This window comes from Hyla sarda, chromosome 1 (assembly GCF_029499605.1).
Source record: "Hyla sarda isolate aHylSar1 chromosome 1, aHylSar1.hap1, whole genome shotgun sequence".
NCBI lineage: Eukaryota > Metazoa > Chordata > Amphibia > Anura > Hylidae > Hyla > Hyla sarda.
Genome location: NC_079189.1, coordinates 601,931,651 through 601,951,956, shown reverse-complemented (window position 1 = coordinate 601,951,956; position 20,306 = coordinate 601,931,651). Strand labels below are relative to the sequence as shown.

General features: G+C 43.2%; 1 protein-coding gene across 1 annotated transcript in view; it reads left to right on the top strand.

Moving 5' to 3' along the window:
• The first annotated feature begins 3,052 nt into the window (after positions 1-3,052).
• Positions 3,053-20,306, top strand: part of LOC130294238 (oocyte zinc finger protein XlCOF7.1-like) — a 29,202-nt gene continuing 11,948 nt past the window's right edge. The window contains exons 1-3 of the mRNA XM_056543857.1: positions 3,053-3,500; positions 4,165-4,570; positions 5,298-6,420. Of these exons, the coding sequence (XP_056399832.1) occupies positions 3,162-3,500; positions 4,165-4,570; positions 5,298-6,420 (1,868 nt within the window). The 5' untranslated portion in view covers positions 3,053-3,161. The remainder of the gene's footprint in view (positions 3,501-4,164; positions 4,571-5,297; positions 6,421-20,306) is intronic.

Below are 20,306 nucleotides of genomic sequence, written 5' to 3'. Positions count from 1 at the left end.
TTCAATACTGTACTCTTCTTATTCAAAAAATAAATAATTAAATAACCTAATAATAAGTATTAAAAATATATATAAATACATTGTCAAGAATATTTATTAGCTCTGATCTGAAGATTCTTCTGGACTATATACAGTGACCCCCCCCCCCCCCGTCCTATGATGGGCCATCGCATAAACGGCTATCCGGCAGAGGAGACTGCAGCTGCCACCGGATAGCCGTTTACGGTGCCCCGTGTGGTCCGCTGACGATCACTTACCTGTCCTCGGGGCTCCGGCTCTTCCTCTTCTGGATCACCTGCATCGTCGGCGCTCTCCATCGTCGTCATCACGTCGCTGCGCACGCTGTCCCGTCATCCAATAGGAGCGGCGTGCATAGCGACGTGATGGCGGCGACTGAGAGCGAGGATGCCGGGGAAGCAGAGGCCTTGTCGGAGCGTCGGGGACACCTGGGGACGCGGCGACAGTGATGGAAGGCGACATCCAGGGCAGCGGTGATGGTCCGGAGCAGCGGGGACAGGGGAGTATAACCTCCAATACCAGTGGTCTTCAACCTGCGGACCTCCAGATGTTGCAAAACTACAACTCCCAGCATGCCCGGACAGCCGTTGGCTGTCCGGGCATGCTGGGTGTTGTAGTTTTGCAACATCTGGAGGTTCGCAGGTTGAAGACCACTGTCCTATACTTCACATTGCACGGATCCCTCAACATACGATGGTTTCAACAAACGATGGTCCGTTTGGAAGGGATTCCCATCGTATGTTGAGGGACCTCTGTACTTCATCCCTTTCCTCCTCTTCATCATATGAAAATCCAGTCGCCTTTAGTAAATAGATGAATGGAGTTTGTAATAGTCTACAGCAAAATGATCCGGTACTTGGTTGGGTCTTGTTGAGATAACATGTTAGGGGCGATCATGCTATGCACGCTCATTATGTATTGAGTCTGCATGCTATGCACGCTCATTATGTATTGAGTCTGCATGCTATGCACGCTCATTATGTATTGAGTCTGCATGCTATGCACGCTCATTATGTATTGAGTCTGCGTGCTATGCACGCTCATTATGTATTGAGTCTGCATGCTATGCACGCTCATTATTATGTATGGAGTCTGCATGCTATGCACGCTCATTATTATGTATGGAGTCTGCATGCTATGAACGCTCACTATTATGTATTTAGTCAGTATGCTATGCAAGCTCATTATCATGTATTGAGTCTGCATACTACGCACGCTCATTATCATGTATTGAGTCTGCATGCTATGCACGCTCATTGTCATGTATGGAGTCTGCATGCTGTGCACGCTCATTATCATGTATGGAGTCTGCATGCTATGCACGCTCATTATCATGTATTGAGTCTGCATGCTATGCACGCTCATTATCATGTATTGAGTCTGCATGCTATGCACGCTCATTATCATGTATTGAGTCTGCATGCTATGCACGCTCATTATCATGTATTGAGTGTGCATGCTATGCACGCTCATTATCATGTATTGAGTGTGCATAGTATGCGCGGTAAATTTCAGATTTTGGACTTTTGATCACCATCTATATTGTAGTGCTGCGGTTTTATTGAGTGTAAAACCAGATCACTCCAGTATAGATGGTGATCAAAAAAAGTACATTTAGTCTGGGGGGAGGGGATGGTGTTATGTTTACTACTTTGTTTAGAAATATATAGATAAAAATATAGATAGTAAATGCTCAGCAATACAGTATAGATGGTGATGAAAAAAGAGAATTTATTCCATCCAAAAATTATGCATAATTTTGGATGGGATAAAATCGCTTTGATCTACACCATTTATAATGTACTGCTGCAGCCATTCATTTGAGACTGCAACCATACATTTTTTACTTAGTGATTTTTTTTTTAGTTTTATTTTTTTTTATAAATAATTATGATATAATTTACCCACCATTATGAATAGATTCCCTGCAGGGCACGGCAGCTCAGTCTTCCTCTCTGTATTGCACGTGTATAGCCAAACAGAGCGGAGGAGACTGAGAGGCTGCCGTCCCTGCCCTGTACTCCGCCTGTATGCGCGCTCCCGAGAAGGAGCGCAGTATACAGGAAGACGGGCGGAAACTAGCCCCGGCCAGGCTTCAGATGACGTTGCGCCTGCCGGGCCACGCCCATTTCCTGCCCTCCGCCCATCCTACACTGATCAGAGCTCTGCCATTGTAAAGCACTGATCAGTGTAACTGGCGCTCTGCTGCTACTCCTGCCTGCTTCGCAGCCATGGAGCAGTAGATCGCCAATCGGACAATGGAGAGGTAGGTGAAGACCCTCTGGTCGTCCGGTAAGCTGATCGGGACATCGCGATTTTGTCGCCATAGTCCCGATCAGCTCCGCTGAGCTGCCCGGGATTCTTTTACTTTTGTTTTAGACGCCGCGATCAACTTTGATTGTGGCGTCTAAAGGGTTAATGCCGGGCATCGGCCATGCCCGGCATTAGCCATGGGTCCTGGCTGCTGGTGAGAACCGTTTAAAACCAGTAAACAGGACCAGGGCGTACAGCTACGCACTGAGTCCTTAAGGATCGGGGATGCAGGGCGTATACATACGCCCTGTGTCCCCAAGAGGTTAAAGGGGTATTCCGGCCATGGACATCTTATCCCCTATCCAACGGACTGATTTCTGTTCATGGAGTGTCCTCCGCTTGGCCCCCCCCCCCCCCGTGATCTCTATGCCGGGCTGCTGTTCTAGTCTTGGAAACCTCCGTGTTTATAGGACTGGAGATGTGACGTCACACCATGCCCCCTCCATTCATGTCTATGGGAGGGGGCATGACAGCCGTCATGCCCCCTCCCATAGACATGAATGGAGGGGGCGTGGTGTGAAATCACGTCTCCCGCTGTGGGAACCCAGCGTTCTAAACATACTGTTTAGAATGCAGGTGCTCGGGGAGATCACGGGTGTCCCAGCGGCGGGCCCTCCATGATCAGACATCCATCCTTTGGATAGGGGATAAGATGTCTATGGCCGGAATACCCCTTTAATCTAGTAAAACTCTAATCGAAATGACCCTCAAAGATGGCAATCTGAATATGTGGTTCCCGGTTGCGATCCAAGTACTTAAAAACCCTTAAAGGCGCCAATTACAAACTTTCTTCAGCAGAATGCAATTACAAATTGAGGATAAAGAACTGTATGTCATCATTTTGTCCCTTATGGAGTGATGACACTTTCGTGAGGTGCTACCGTACCTATTTTAATACCACGAAAATGTCATCTACTTCTCCGAGGCCAAAAGTTTATCTCCACAACAGGCTGAATGGGCTCTCTATTTCTTTACCCAATTCCATTATGTGGTCTCCTATCTTCCTGGTTCTAAAAACGCCAAAGACAATACAGTGTCTCACCAGTTTTCCTCCGAATTTAGGAAAGAGAGTACTCCTATGCCAGTCAAACCTGACGAAACATTCTAGCAACCCAAAAAGATATAAAGGTCGGCCATGGACAACAGTGAAGGAAGCTGAAACTCTGCTGGTACAAGGGTGGTTCTGGTGTGGGTAGCTTCATGGGAGGTAGGCCAGATGGTCTCTGGAGTGGAGACTTCACTGCTCACTATTGCTCTATAATGTCCTCCATGGTACTACTGCTTTTTAGAGTGTACTATAAAGATATCAAAATAACAGGATCCTTTTGTCTGTGTGTTCAATGTATGGAAGACATTAGAGATGAGCGAACTTACAGTAAATTCGATTTGTCACGAACTTCTCGGCTCGGCAGTTGATGACTTTTCCTGCGTAAATTAGTTCAGCTTTCAGGTGCTCCGGTGGGCTGGAAAAGGTGGATACAGTCCTAGGAAAGAGTCTCCTAGGACTGTATCCACCTTTTCCAGCCCACCGGAGCACCTGAAAGCTGAACTCATTTATGCAGGAAAAGTCATCAACTGCCGAGCAGAGAAGTTTGTGACGAATCAAATTTACTGTAAGTTCGCTCATCTCTAGAAGACATCATAGAGACTAGGGTAAACCCACCAGCTTAGGGACAATTAAAAATGAAAGATGGAGCATGCAGAACACACATCTGGTGCGTAACGTGTAAAATGGCCAAAAACAGAGCTACTTTTTTTTTTTTTTTTACCCTAAAAACATTCCACGTGACTTTTTTCTTCTGTCTGATGACTTTTTCTATATTTCTTTCACAGCTTATGAATAAGGGAGAAGATCTGAACAATATTAATGCTACAGACATGAAGGAAGAAGAGGAGACAGACGTGAGCGGTGATGAGCAGTTTAAGGTGGACATTCCTACAGGGAAAGATCTGATCTATATTAATGCTATAGACCTAAAGGTAAAAGAAGAGGAGACAGATGTGAGCGGTGATGAGCAGTATAAAGAGGACATTCCTACAGGGAAAGGTCTGAACTATATTAATGCTATAAAAGTAAAGATAAAAGAAGAAGAGACAGATGTGAGCGGTGATGAGCAGTATAAGGAGGACGTTTCTACAGGGGAAGGTCTGATCTATATTAATGCTATAAAAGTAAAGGTAAAAGAAGAAGAGACAGATGTGAGCGGTGATGAGCAGTATAAGGAGGACATTCCTACAAGTGAGTAGTAACTACTAAATGCAGAAAAGAGTCACAAATTTCACAGGGGATCAACAGAAATATCTAAAAATTAGTGTTCGGCTGTTCTGTCTTTTTTTCTGCTGTATATATTCCCCATTTAGTCAAGATTGTGACATTGTTAAAGGCAAAAACACATATTGGGGGCAGAGTTATCTAAACCTGTCCAGAGGAAAAGTGGCCGAGTTGCCCATAGCAACCAATCAGATCGCTTCTTTCATTTTTCAGAGGCCTTTTCAAAAATGAAAGCAGCGATCTGATTGGTTGCTATGGGCAACTCAGTAACTTTTCCTCCGGACAGGTTTTGATAAATCTCCACGATTGTTTACAATATGAATGTAGAATGGGGCCATGAAATCTATATCTTCATTGTCTGCTGTCCCTGCTAATAAGTATCTTCCAAATTTTGAGACGGGAAATGGTTTGTTTAAATAGTGCAGCATAGACAGGCATGAGATTGGTCCCATGTTCTTTTGTAAATCCATCACTGAAGGGGTTCTGTGATGTAGCCTATATTTCCCATGAATCCTCTGGCTGAGGGTTTGATCCTTGCAGATGGTCATCTATTCATGCAGCTTGTGCTGGAGGTCCCCTGGTTGAACTCATTAGACTCATAGTAGATGACAGATAGTAGCCCTTAAAGGGGTACTCCACCCCCAGACAAATTGTTACTCTATTACTGAAAAATAACAAACTTTCTTATCCTCAGCAGATGACTGTACCAGGAGACCAGAGGAGAATCTTATATCTTCATATTATAAAGCAGATGATGATATCACACAAGATACAAATGAAAATCAGAGAATCCACACAGGGGAGAAGCCATTTTCATGCTCAGAATGTAGGAAATGTTTTTCTCAAAGAAGAAATCTTGTTGACCATCAGAGAAATCACACAGGACCGAAGCCATTTTCCTGCTCGGAATGCGGGAAATGTTTTACTATGAAATCAAGGCTTGTTGCACATCTGAGCATCCACACAGCAGTCAAGCCATTTTCATGCCAAGAATGTGGGAAATGTTATAAGCAGAAAGAAAAGCTTATCCGCCATCATAAAATTCACACAGGGGAAAAGCCGTTTTCATGCTCAGAATGTGAGAAATGTTTTACTCAGAAATCGAACCTTGTTGAACATCAGAGAACTCACACAGGGGAGAAGCCATTTTCATGCAAAGAATGTGGGAAATCTTTTACTGTGAAATCAAGTCTTGTTGAACATCAAAAAACGCACACAGGAGAAAAACCATTTTCATGTCGCGAATGTGGGAAATTTTTTTCGCAAAGAAAAAACCTTGTTGAACATGAGAGGCTTCACACAGGAGAGAAGCCATTTCCCTGCTCGGAATGTGGGAAATGTTTTTCTCAAAAAAAAAATCTTGTTGACCATGAGAGGATTCACACAGGAGAGAAGCCATTTTCATGCCCATTTTGTGCGAAATGTTTTAATCAAAAATCAACTCTAGGTAAACATAAAAAAACTCACACAGGAGAGAAGCCATTTTCATGTTCAGAATGTGAAAAATGTTTTAGGGAAAAAACTGATCTGATTCGCCATCAAAAAATTCACACAGGTGAGAAGCCATTTTCATGCTTAGAATGTGGAAAAGGTTTTTTGGTGAAAGCAAAGCTTGTTGAACATCAAAGAACTCACACAGGGGAGAAGCCGTTTTCATGCTCAGAATGTGAGAAATGTTTTAATATGAAATCAAAGCTTGTTGCACATCTAAAAACTCACAAAGGAGAGAAGCCATTTTCATGCCAAGAATGTGGGAAATGTTTTGCTGTTAAATCACATCTTGTTCTACATCAGAGAACTCACACTGGGAAGATGATGCCTCTTTCATGACCAGGATGTGAGAAAAGGTTTTACCCACAAATCTCATCTTCATAAATACCAAGTAACTCATAGGAAGAGGCCTTTTTTTTTATAATCTTTTATTGGCAAATATAGTACACACAATAAAAATAGTTGTACAACAAGAGGAAGAGAAAGCAATTAAAGGGGTACTCCGGTGAAACCCTTCTTTCTTTTAAATCAACTGGTGGCAGAAAGTTAAACATATTTGTAAATTACTTCTATTAAAAAATCTTAATCCTTCCAGTACTTATTAGCTGCTGAATGCTACAGAGGAAATTCCTTTCTTTTTGGAACACTGATGACATCACGAGCACAGTGCTCTCTGCTGACATCTCTGTCCATTTTAGCAACCATGCAGAGCAGATTTATGCTAAGGGCAGCATGGTGGCTCAGTGGTTAGCACTGCTGCCCTGCAGTGCTGGGGACTTGGGTTCAAATCCCACTAAGGACAACAATAAATATAGAGTTATTATTATAATAACGTCAGCAGAGAGAACTGTGGTCGTGATGTCATCAGGGAGCATTCCAAAAAGAAAATAATTTCCTCTGTAGTATTCAGCAGCTAATAAGTACAGGAAGGATTAAGATTTTTTAATAGAAGTAATTTACAAATATGTTTAACTTTCTGCCACCAGTTGATTTAAAAGAAAAAAGGTTTTCACCGGAGTACCCCTTTAAGTGGATGAAATCCAAAAAGCAATTAGGAGGGAATTTATCATTGTATTTACACTTGTTTTTGCGTTGTTAAAAGCCGCATTTTTGGCGCAGTGTACATATTTGCGTATTATTTATGTCTGTTTTCATCTACCACACTTTCTTAGTTTGGGTTTACTTTTAATAACTTTTTTGGCAGATGCAGTGGACAGTAATTTTATAAAGTGCAACTTTCATGAAAAGTTGCAAACAATTTGCGCAATTGACCACAGTTTTGTGCATGTTTGGTATTCCACACACACACACTTGCTTTACTACACTGTAATCATGTGGAAATTGATTGTTTTATTGACCTATGTTATGTAAATAATGTTATGATAATTTTGGTAAAATTTGATTCTTGCTTTGTTACACACTATTTGTGAAAGGCGTAATTAAAAAAAAAAATAATAATAATTGTTTTTATTAAAAGTTTTGGACAAGAAAAGTCACCACCATATACATGGTTGTGAGTAGAGATGAGCGAACTTACAGTAAATTCGATTCGTCACGAACTTCTTGGCTCGGCAGTTGATTACTTTTCCTGCATGAATTAGTTCAGCTTTCAGGTGCTCCCGTGGGCTGGAAAAGGTGGATACAGTCCTAGGAGACTCTTTCCTAGGACTGTACCCACCTTTTCCAGCCCACGGGAGCACCTGAAAGCTGAACTAATTCACGCAGGAAAAGACTTCAACTGCCGAGCCGAGAAGTTCGTGACGAATCGAATTTACTGTAAGTTCGCTCATCTCTAGTTGGAACGCAACAGCACCCTGGTCAGAAAACACTGGTCTATTGCAGTGAAGGCAGCAGAGGTGTGTTTCAATGAGTAGGGTGGCTGATGTGTGTGTGAGGAAGAAAAATTACCTCACACTTACAAACAAGGAACTATGGGATTTGTAGTTTGGGGGAATGAACTCCAACAGGAAATACCCAGTTCACAAAAAAGATAGCCACAGAGTTCTGATAATCTCATAACAAAGCCATTTAGCCCGCAAGACAAGCGCAGATCCTTCCTAAGCACGTCCATTACTGTCTGGCAGGTAGGTATTAAAAAATTATTTAAAGGGGTTCTCCGGTGCTTACACATCTTATCCCCTTATCCAAAGGATAGGGGATAAGACTCCTGATCGCGGGAGTCCCGCAGCTGGGGACGCCCGTGATCATGCACGCGGCACCCTGTTTATAATCAGTCCCCGGAGTGTTTGCTCCGGGTCTGATTACGGGCGACTACAGGGCCGGCGGCGTGTGACGTCATGCCCCGCCCCTCAATGCAAGCCGACGGGAGGGGGCGTGATAGCTATCACGCCCCCTCCCGTAGGCTTGCATTGAGGGGCGGAGCGTGACACCACACGGGGGAGGAGGCATGACGTCACACACCGCCGGCCCTGTAGTCGCCCGTAATCAGACCCGGAGCGAACATGCTCCGTGGACTGATTACAAATGGGGTGCCGCGTGCATGATCACGGGCGTCCCCAGCTGCGGAACTCCCGCGATCAGTCATCTTATCCCCTATCCTTTGCATAGGGGATAAGATGTGTAAGCACCGGAGTACCCCTTTAATGGTGGCGAACCCCTTTAGCATGAGGGAAGAGAAACACACGGTGCCCAGAGGAAGCAGGAAGTCCAGGGAGATGATGTCAGGTTGACCAGCATTCCTTGCAGCTATCACAGGATAACCCCAGGTTATACAATGATTTGCTGGTTCATTTGTCAATCTGCTCCCAGACCAATAGAAGACATCAAAGGGGGACTTTTTCACAGTTTTAAAGGCATGTAGCGCGCCGCTCTCAGCGATCTGGAGACAGATCTGCAGAATCCCCCCCCCCCCAAAAAAAAAAAACTTTTCATATTACGAAAACCTCCACAGCAGGCTGAGCACAAACCCTAAGCTATACAATTCCACAGCAAAGTGAGAAGCCTCATCGTGCACTACAAATCCCAGCCAGCATTGTTCAAGGCACATGCAAGTATCTGTACAACTGAGCAAAGCTGTAGCAATACATTTTTTAAATCCATCTAAAGAGCCTTTTACGTACATTTATGGGATTTAGTCACGTACACAATGGGGGAGATTTATCAAAACCTGTGCAGAGGAAGAGTGGTGCAGTTGCCCATAGCAACCAATCAGATTGCTTCTTTCATTTTCCACAGGCCTCTAAAGAGGCCTGTGGAAAATGAAAGAAGCAATCTGATTGGTTGCTATGGGCAACTGCACCACTCTTCCTCTGCACAGGTTTTGATAAATCTCCCCCAATATATCTACCGGTTGTAAGTTAAAGGACATCTGTAGTGCAACATAACTTAATAAGTTATAGATTGCTGGGTGGTCCGAGCGCTGGGAACCCCCCCCCCCCCCCCACAATCTCCTGGACGGGGGAAGTGCTGCAGGAAGTGCAGTTTTGTCCCCAGCAGAAAGCCGCAGCATACACACCCCCTCCATGTATCTCTATGGGGTACATGGAGGGGGCGTGTCGGCCACCGCGTCATGCGGGGACAGAACGCCCCCTTTTCAGCATACTGTCCAGGAGGTTACGGGCGGCCACAGCGCTCGGACATCCCTCCCCCCCCCGCGATCTATAACTTATCCCCATACATTTAACATGCATTAGGGATTGCACGTATATATTTTTGGTTTATTCAGACATATTTACCTAGTTGTAAGGTAACAGTGGGGGAAAAAAAAGTGTTAACATGTATAGTGCATTCGTTTTCTAAAGCGCCTGTTCATTTATATATTCTTGGTTTATTCAACCACACAGTATACCTACCTGGTTGTAAGAAAACAACACAGTTCAAAGCATTGGAAGTTAAAGGGGTACTCCGGTGAAAACCTTTTTTATTTTAAATCAACTGGTGCCAGAAATTTAAACAGATTTGTAAATGACTTCTATTAAAAAATCTTAATCCTTCCTGTACTTATTAGCTGCTGAATACTACAGAGGAAATTCTTTTCTTTTTGGAATGCTCTCTGATGACATCACGAGCACAGTGCTCTTTGCTGACGTCATTATAATAATAATAACGCTTTATTTATTGTTGTCCTTAGTGGGATTTGAACCCAAGGCCCCAGCGCTGCAAGGCAGCAGTGCAAACCACTGAGCCACCATGCTGCCCTTAGCATACATCTGCTATGCACGGTTGCTAAAATGGACGGAGATGTCAGCAGAGAGCACTGTGCTCGTGATGTCATCAGTGTTCCAAAAAGAAAGGAATTTCCTCTGTAGCATTCAGCAGCTAATAAGTACTGGAAGGATTAAGATTTTTTTTTTTATAGAAGTCATTTACAAATATGTTTAACTTTCTAGCACCAGTTGATTTAAAAGAAAAAAGGTTTTCACCGGAGTACCCCTTTAAAGGGGTACTCTGCTGCCCAGCATTTGGAACAAACAGTTCCGAACGCTGGAGCCGGGTGCTCGTGACATCATAGCCCCGCCCCCTTATGTCACACCCCTGCCTCCTCAATGCAAGTCTATGGGAGGGGGCGTGACGGCCGTCACGCCCCCTCCCATAGACTTGCATTGAGGAGGCAGGGGTGTGACATAAGGGGGCGGGGCTATGATGTCATGAGCACCCGACTCCAGCGTTTGGAACTGTTTGTTCCAAAAGCTGGGGAGCAGAGTGCCCCTTTAAAGATGACTAGTAAAAATATCTGTCTGGTATAGGAATTATTGGACGAGGGAGAGGACAGAACACCCCTGCCACGTCCTCTGCCAGTTAGAATGTAGGTGGCAGTACCGGCACCAGCAGTATGATGGTGGTGGTAGTAGTAGCAGTCAGCCATGTAAATTTCTCACTGTCTGCCAAGGGTTGTGTGGTTTTACAGGATAATACGGCCCTTTGGGACTGGTTGACTCATTTGAGGTCTTCTCAGGAGTTGGGTCACGGTCAACCTTTGGAGAGAGCATAGCACTACTGTTCGTAGGGGTGGTGGAGTTACTGTAAAGCATCATTGTGGATATACTGAGGAGGAACAATGAGGCCATGATCACACATTAGAAGTTCTTACCGAGAGAAGTGGTGGCGATGATGTAGAGGAGTTTGCTGATGTCAGCAGGCCTGTCTGAGCAGCTCAGGAGGGGGTGATGGGGACACTGCTGCATCTGTAGGCTTCGGGTGGTGGTGTACCTATCACTTAAAGGTATCCTGCCGTGTGGAAATTCTTTACTATCTTACCGGATGCAGTAAATCAGGCACAGTGCCGTCACGCCCCCCTCCCATAGACTTACATTGAGGGGGCGGGGCGTGACGTCACACGGGAGCGAAGTCGTGACATCACGATACTTCGTCCCTGTGGTCGGGAGGCCTAACACTGAGAGCCTCCAGCGCTTCCTGCAGCGCTTACAGGTGGGTACTGCATGCTAGATTGCAGGGGTCCCCAGCAGCTGGACCCCCGCGATCAGACATCTAGGGGATAAATTGTCTTGGGGCCAGAGTACTCCTTTAAAGGGACTTATTTCATTCCAGGTTTGCGACAAGCTAGTTCAACCAGAATCTTTCCATAGATTTTTAATAGGATGTAAGTCATGTGATCACTTGACCGAAATATCTCAGTAAATTTGCCCATTCATCCTTCCTTCCTTTAATGATATGACGTTTGTCGGAACCAGCCGCCCCCACACCATGATGTTTTATATCTAGGAATGGATTGCTAATGGCCCATCAACACCCAGGGATGCTGTATTAATGCCCCTTATATCTCTGTGGGCATTTAGGTATATATATATATATATATATATATACACACACACATCTTTCCACTATTGGGCTATATATTCAGGCTTCCCCTGAGGATGCTGGTTCATCCTGGCAGAAACGTGTCAGAACCCGTTTTTTATATACGTGTGTTACTATTTACCATACAGAGAGTATTGTATTGAAGCTATTTCTAGTGCTTTATCATGAAGCCTCGACTATGACAAGTCTGTGATGTGTCTATCCGGCAAAACCAGGGACATTGGTTTGTCACCTCCTGGAGTGTTTTATTGACACATATTAAAAGATACGTTTTAAGGCTTCTCCCCTGGTATATTACCCTTAATAGTGGTGTATACAGTTCTTTATGTACCATATGCTGGGAGTTATGATTACGTATTACTGGGTCTTCTGCTAGACCATTAGACCTATTCAGCAGACATACACACACATATATATATATATATATATATATATATATATATATATATATTTGTATACACATACAGCTTAGTTAAATGTACATTACACATATACAGCTCTACTGTGTACACATACAGCTCAACAACATGTACATTACACATATACAGCTCTACTGTGTACACATACAGCTCAACAACATGTACATTACACATATACAGCTCTACTGTGTACACATACAGCTCAACAACATGTACATTACACATATACAGCTCTACTGTGTACACATACAGCTCAGCAACATGCACATTACACATATACAGCTCTACTGTGTACACATACAGCTCAGCTACATGTACATTACACATATACAGCTCTACTGTGTACACATACAGCTCAGCAACATGCACATTACACATATACAGCTCTACTGTGTACACATACAGCTCAGCTACATGTACATTACACATATACAGCTCTACTGTGTACACATACAGCTCAGCTACATGTACATTACACATATACAGCTCTACTGTGTACACATACAGCTCAGCAACATGCACATTACACATATACAGCTCTACTGTGTACACATACAGCTCAGCTACATGTACATTACACATATACAGCTCTACTGTGTACACATACAGCTCAGCTACATGCACATTACACATATACAGCTCTACTGTGTACACATACAGCTCAGCAACATGCACATTACACATATACAGCTCTCCTGTGTACACATACAGCTCAGCTACATGCACATTACACATATACAGCACTACTGTGTACACATACAGCTCAGCTACATGTACATTACACATATACAGCTCTACTGTGTACACATACAGCTCAGCTACATGTACATTACACAGCTCTACTGTGTACACATACAGCTCAGCTACATGTACATTACACATATACAGCTCTACTGTGTACACATACAGCTCAGCTACATGCACATTACACATATACAGCTCTAGTGTGTACACATACAGCTCAGCTACATGCACATTACACATATACAGCTCTACTGTGTACACATACAGTTCAGCTACATGCACATTACACATATACAGCTCTACTGTGTACACATACAGCTCAGCTACATGCACATTACACATATACAGCTCTACTGTGTACACATACAGCTCAGCTACATGTACATTACACATATACAGCTCTCCTGTGTACACATACAGCTCAGCTACATGCACATTACACATATACAGCTCTCCTGTGTACACATACAGCTCAGCTACATGCACATTACACATATACAGCTCTCCTGTGTACACATACAGCTCAGCTACATGTACATTACACATATACAGCTCTACTGTGTACACATACAGCTCAGCTACATGCACATTACACATATATACAGCTCTACTGTGTACACATACATACAGCTCTACTGTGTACACATACAGCTCAGCTACATGCACATTACACATATATACAGCTCTACTGTGTACACATACAGCTCAGCTACATGCACATTACACATATATACAGCTCTACTGTGTACACATACAGCTCAGCTACATGCACATTACACATATATACAGCTCTACTGTGTACACATACAGCTCAGCTACATGCACATTATACATATATACAGCTCTACTGTGTACACATACAGCTCAGCTACATGCACATTACACATATATACAGCTCTACTGTGTACACATACAGCTCAGCTACATGCACATTACACATATACAGCTCTACTGTGTACACATACAGCTCAGCTACATGCACATTACACATATACAGCTCTACTGTGTACACATACAGCTCAGCTACATGCACATTACACATATACAGCTCTACTGTGTACACATACAGCTCAGCTACATGTACATTACACATATACAGCTCTACTGTGTACACATACAGCTCAGCTACATGTACATTACACATATACAGCTCTACTGTGTACACATACAGCACAGCTACATGCACATTACACATACAGCACTACTGTGTACACATACAGCTCAGCTACATGCACATTACACATATACAGCTCTACTGTGTACACATACAGCTCAGCTACATGCACATTACACATATACAGCTCTACTGTGTACACATACAGCTCAGCTACATGCACATTACACATATACAGCTCTACTGTGTACACATACAGCTCAGCTACATGCACATTACACATATACAGCTCTACTGTGTACACATACAGCTCAGCTACATGCACATTACACATATACAGCTCTACTGTGTACACATACAGCTCAGCTACATGTACATTACACATATACAGCTCTACTGTGTACACATACAGCTCAGCTACATGTACATTACACATATACAGCTCTACTGTGTACACATACAGCTCAGCTACATGCACATTACACATATACAGCTCTACTGTGTACACATACAGCTCAGCTACATGCACATTACACATATACAGCTCTACTGTGTACACATACAGCTCAGCTACATGCACATTACACATATACAGCTCTACTGTGTACACATACAGCTCAGCTACATGCACATTACACATATACAGCTCTACTGTGTACACATACAGCTCAGCTACATGCACATTACACATATACAGCTCTACTGTGTACACATACAGCTCAGCTACATGCACATTACACATATACAGCTCTACTGTGTACACATACAGCTCAGCTACATGCACATTACACATATACAGCTCTACTGTGTACACATACAGCTCAGCTACATGCACATTACACATATACAGCTCTACTGTGTACACATACAGCTCAGCTACATGCACATTACACATATACAGCTCTACTGTGTACACATACAGCTCAGCTACATGCACATTACACATATACAGCTCTACTGTGTACACATACAGCTCAGCTACATGCACATTACACATATACAGCTCTACTGTGTACACATACAGCTCAGCTACATGCACATTACACATATACAGCTCTACTGTGTACACATACAGCTCAGCTACATGCACATTACACACAGCTCTACTGTGTACACATACAGCTCAGCTACATGCACATTACACACAGCTCTACTGTGTACACATACAGCTCAGCTACATGCACATTACACATATACAGCTCTACTGTGTACACATACAGCTCAGCTACATGTACATTACACATATACAGCTCTACTGTGTACACATACAGCTCAGCTACATGTACATTACACATATACAGCTCTACTGTGTACACATACAGCTCAGCTACATGCACATTACACATATACAGCTCTACTGTGTACACATACAGCTCAGCTACATGGACATTACACATATACAGCTCTACTGTGTACACATACAGCTCAGCTACATGTACATTACACATATACAGCTCTACTGTGTACACATACAGCTCAGCTACATGCACATTACACACATACAGCTCAGCTACATGTACATTACACATATACAGCTCTACTGTGTACACATACAGCTCAGCTACATGTACATTACACATATACAGCTCTACTGTGTACACATATAGCTCAGCTACATGTACATTACACATATACAGCTCTACTGTGTACACATACAGCTCAGCTACATGTACATTACACATACACAGCTCTACTGTGTACACATACAGCTCAGCTACATGCACATTACACATATACAGCTCTACTGTGTACACATACAGCTCAGCTACATGCACATTACACATATATACAGCTCTACTGTGTACACATACAGCTCAGCTACATGTACATTACACATATATACAGCTCTACTGTGTACACATACATACAGCTCTACTGTGTACACATACAGCTCAGCTACATGCACATTACACATATACAGCTCTACTGTGTACACATACAGCTCAGCTACATGCACATTACACATATACAGCTCTACTGTGTACACATACAGCTCAGCTACATGCACATTACACATATACAGCTCTACTGTGTACACATACAGCTCAGCTACATGCACATTACACATATACAGCTCTACTGTGTACACATACAGCTCAGCTACATGTACATTACACATATACAGCTCTACTGTGTACACATACAGCTCAGCTACATGTACATTACACATATACAGCTCTACTGTGTACACATACAGCTCAGCTACATGCACATTACACATATACAGCACTACTGTGTACACATACAGCTCAGCTACATGCACATTACACATATACAGCTCTACTGTGTACACATACAGCTCAGCTACATGCACATTACACATATACAGCTCTACTGTGTACACATACAGCTCAGCTACATGCACATTACACATATACAGCTCTACTGTGTACACATACAGCTCAGCTACATGCACATTACACATATACAGCTCTACTGTGTACACATACAGCTCAGCTACATGCACATTACACATATACAGCTCTACTGTGTACACATACAGCTCAGCTACATGCACATTACACATATACAGCTCTACTGTGTACACATACAGCTCAGCTACATGCACATTACACATATACAGCTCTACTGTGTACACATACAGCTCAGCTACATGCACATTACACATATACAGCTCTACTGTGTACACATACAGCTCAGCTACATGTACATTACACATATACAGCTCTACTGTGTACACATACAGCTCAGCTACATGTACATTACACATATACAGCTCTACTGTGTACACATACAGCTCAGCTACATGCACATTACACATATACAGCTCTACTGTGTACACATTCAGCTCAGCTACATGCACATTACACATATACAGCTCTACTGTGTACACATACAGCTCAGCTACATGCACATTACACATATACAGCTCTACTGTGTACACATACAGCTCAGCTACATGCACATTACACATATACAGCTCTACTGTGTACACATACAGCTCAGCTACATGCACATTACACATATACAGCTCTACTGTGTACACATACAGCTCAGCTACATGCACATTACACATATACAGCTCTACTGTGTACACATACAGCTCAGCTACATGCACATTACACATATACAGCTCTACTGTGTACACATACAGCTCAGCTACATGCACATTACACATATACAGCTCTACTGTGTACACATACAGCTCAGCTACATGCACATTACACACAGCTCTACTGTGTACACATACAGCTCAGCTACATGCACATTACACACAGCTCTACTGTGTACACATACAGCTCAGCTACATGTACATTACACATATACAGCTCTACTGTGTACACATACAGCTCAGCTACATGTACATTACACATATACAGCTCTACTGTGTACACATACAGCTCAGCTACATGCACATTACACATATACAGCTCTACTGTGTACACATACAGATCAGCTACATGGACATTACACATATACAGCTCTACTGTGTACACATACAGCTCAGCTACATGTACATTACACATATACAGCTCTACTGTGTACACATACAGCTCAGCTACATGCACATTACACACATACAGCTCAGCTACATGTACATTACACATATACAGCTCTACTGTGTACACATACAGCTCAGCTACATGTACATTACACATATACAGCTCTACTGTGTACACATACAGCTCAGCTACATGTACATTACACATATACAGCTCTACTGTGTACACATACAGCTCAGCTACATGTACATTACACATATACAGCTCTACTGTGTACACATACAGCTCAGCTACATGGACATTACACATATACAGCTCTACTGTGTACACATACAGCTCAGCTACATGGACATTACACATATACAGCTCTACTGTGTACACATACAGCTCAGCTACATGTACATTACACATATACAGCTCTACTGTGTACACATACAGCTCAGCTACATGTACATTACACATATACAGCTCTACTGTGTACACATACAGTTCAGCTACATGTACATTACACATATACAGCTCTACTGTGTACACATACAGCTCAGCTACATGGACATTACACATATACAGCTCTACTGTGTACACATACAGCTCAGCTACATGTACATTACACATATACAGCTCTACTGTGTACACATACAGCTCAGCTACATGTACATTACACACAGCTCTACTGTGTACACATACAGCTCAGCTACAAGTACATTACACATACAGCACTACTGTGTACACATACAGCTCAGCTACATGCACATTACACACAGCTCTACTGTGTACACATACAGCTCAGCTACATGTATATTACACATATACAGCTCTACTGTGTACACATACAGCTCAGCTACATGCACATTACACATATACAGCTCTACTGTGTACACATACAGCTCAGCTACATGTACATTACACATATACAGCTCTACTGTGTACACATACAGCTCAGCTACATGTACATTACACATATACAGCTCTACTGTGTACACATACAGCTCAGCTACATGTACATTACACATATACAGCTCTACTGTGTACACATACAGCTCAGCTACATGCACATTACACATATACAGCTCTACTGTGTACACATACAGCTCAGCTACATGCACATTACACATATACAGCTCTACTGTGTACACATACAGCTCAGCTACATGCACATTACACATATACAGCTCTACTGTGTACATATACAGCTCAGCTACATGTACATTACACATATACAGCTCTACTGTGTACACATACAGCTCAGCTACATGCACATTACACATATACAGCTCTACTGTGTACACATACAGCTCAGCTACATGCACATTACACATATACAGCTCTACTGTGTACACATACAGCTCAGCTACATGTACATTACACATATACAGCTCTACTGTGTACACATACAGCTCAGCTACATGCACATTACACACAGCTCTGCTGCAGACATATATAACACACACATACACAGCTCTGCACCACGCACATCACACACACACAGCTCTGCTGCATACACATAACTTCAGCTCATCCAGCAGCGATCACAACCAGCACAGCAGAGTCCTGCATACACTGAGCAGATGAGCCTAGAGCAGCAGCCCCTGATCATGTGACTCCTCCTCTTTCTCCATGTGACTGATCACATGACTGTGACATCATGGCAGGTGGTGTAAGCACAGGGTAAGTATCCGGCTCTGTACAGGCTGCGGTGGAGGTATGTAGTGTATATATATATATATATGAGGATTGTGATGTCATCAGGAGGAGTCGCAGTTCTCGGTGACGTCATTACGGGGGACATAGAAATTATTGAAGAACTTTTATTTACTTTGTATTTGTGGATGTAAACAGCAGCGATTCCTCCATTGTTACCATTAACCCTTTAATGACTCGGTGTATTTGCATTTTGTTTTGTTCCCTCCTCGCCCTCTAATACCCATATAAGTGTCTGTAGGGTTACAAGATCTGCAGCTCAGAACAATAATAGGCCTCCTAGGAGAGTGAACTGAGGGTAAATGAAGGGGAAATTATCAAATATTTTGGCCACTATTAGTTGCAGAGACGTGCTTTAAATTGATCAAATGGCGCACTGACTTTAACCCCTTAAAGGAGAACTCCAGAATATGAAAATTGTCCCCCATAGCAGTAAAGAAAATAAAGATGTACTTACCTTCCTCCGCTTCCCCGGGACCTCCGGTAACCAGCTCCGGTCTCCGCCGTGATCCACTTCCTGGTTGCCGGTGAGTCATACTGCGCTCAGCCAATCACCGGCCGCAGTGAAGTCCCGACTCGGCCGGTGATAGGCTGAGCGGCAGTGTGACATTTTCGGCCCCGGCAGCAGGTGCCGCTGTAGTGAAGGATTTTGTGTCCTGAAGCGTTCTCACACTGCCGCTCAGACTATCGCCGGCCGAGTCGGGACTTCACTGCGGCTGGTGATTGGCTGAGCGCAGTATGACTCTCCGGCAACCAGGAAGTGGATCACGGCGGAGACCGGAGCCGGTTACCGGAGGCCCCGGGGGAGCGGAGGAAGGTATGTACATCTTTATTTTTTTACTGCCGGCAGTATGGGCGATAATTATTATATTCTGGAGTTCTCCTTTAACCCCTTAAGGACTCAGCCCATTTTGGCCTTAAGGACTCAGACAATTTAATTTTTACGTTTTCATTTTTTCCTCCTCGCCTTCTAAAAATCATAACTTTTATAT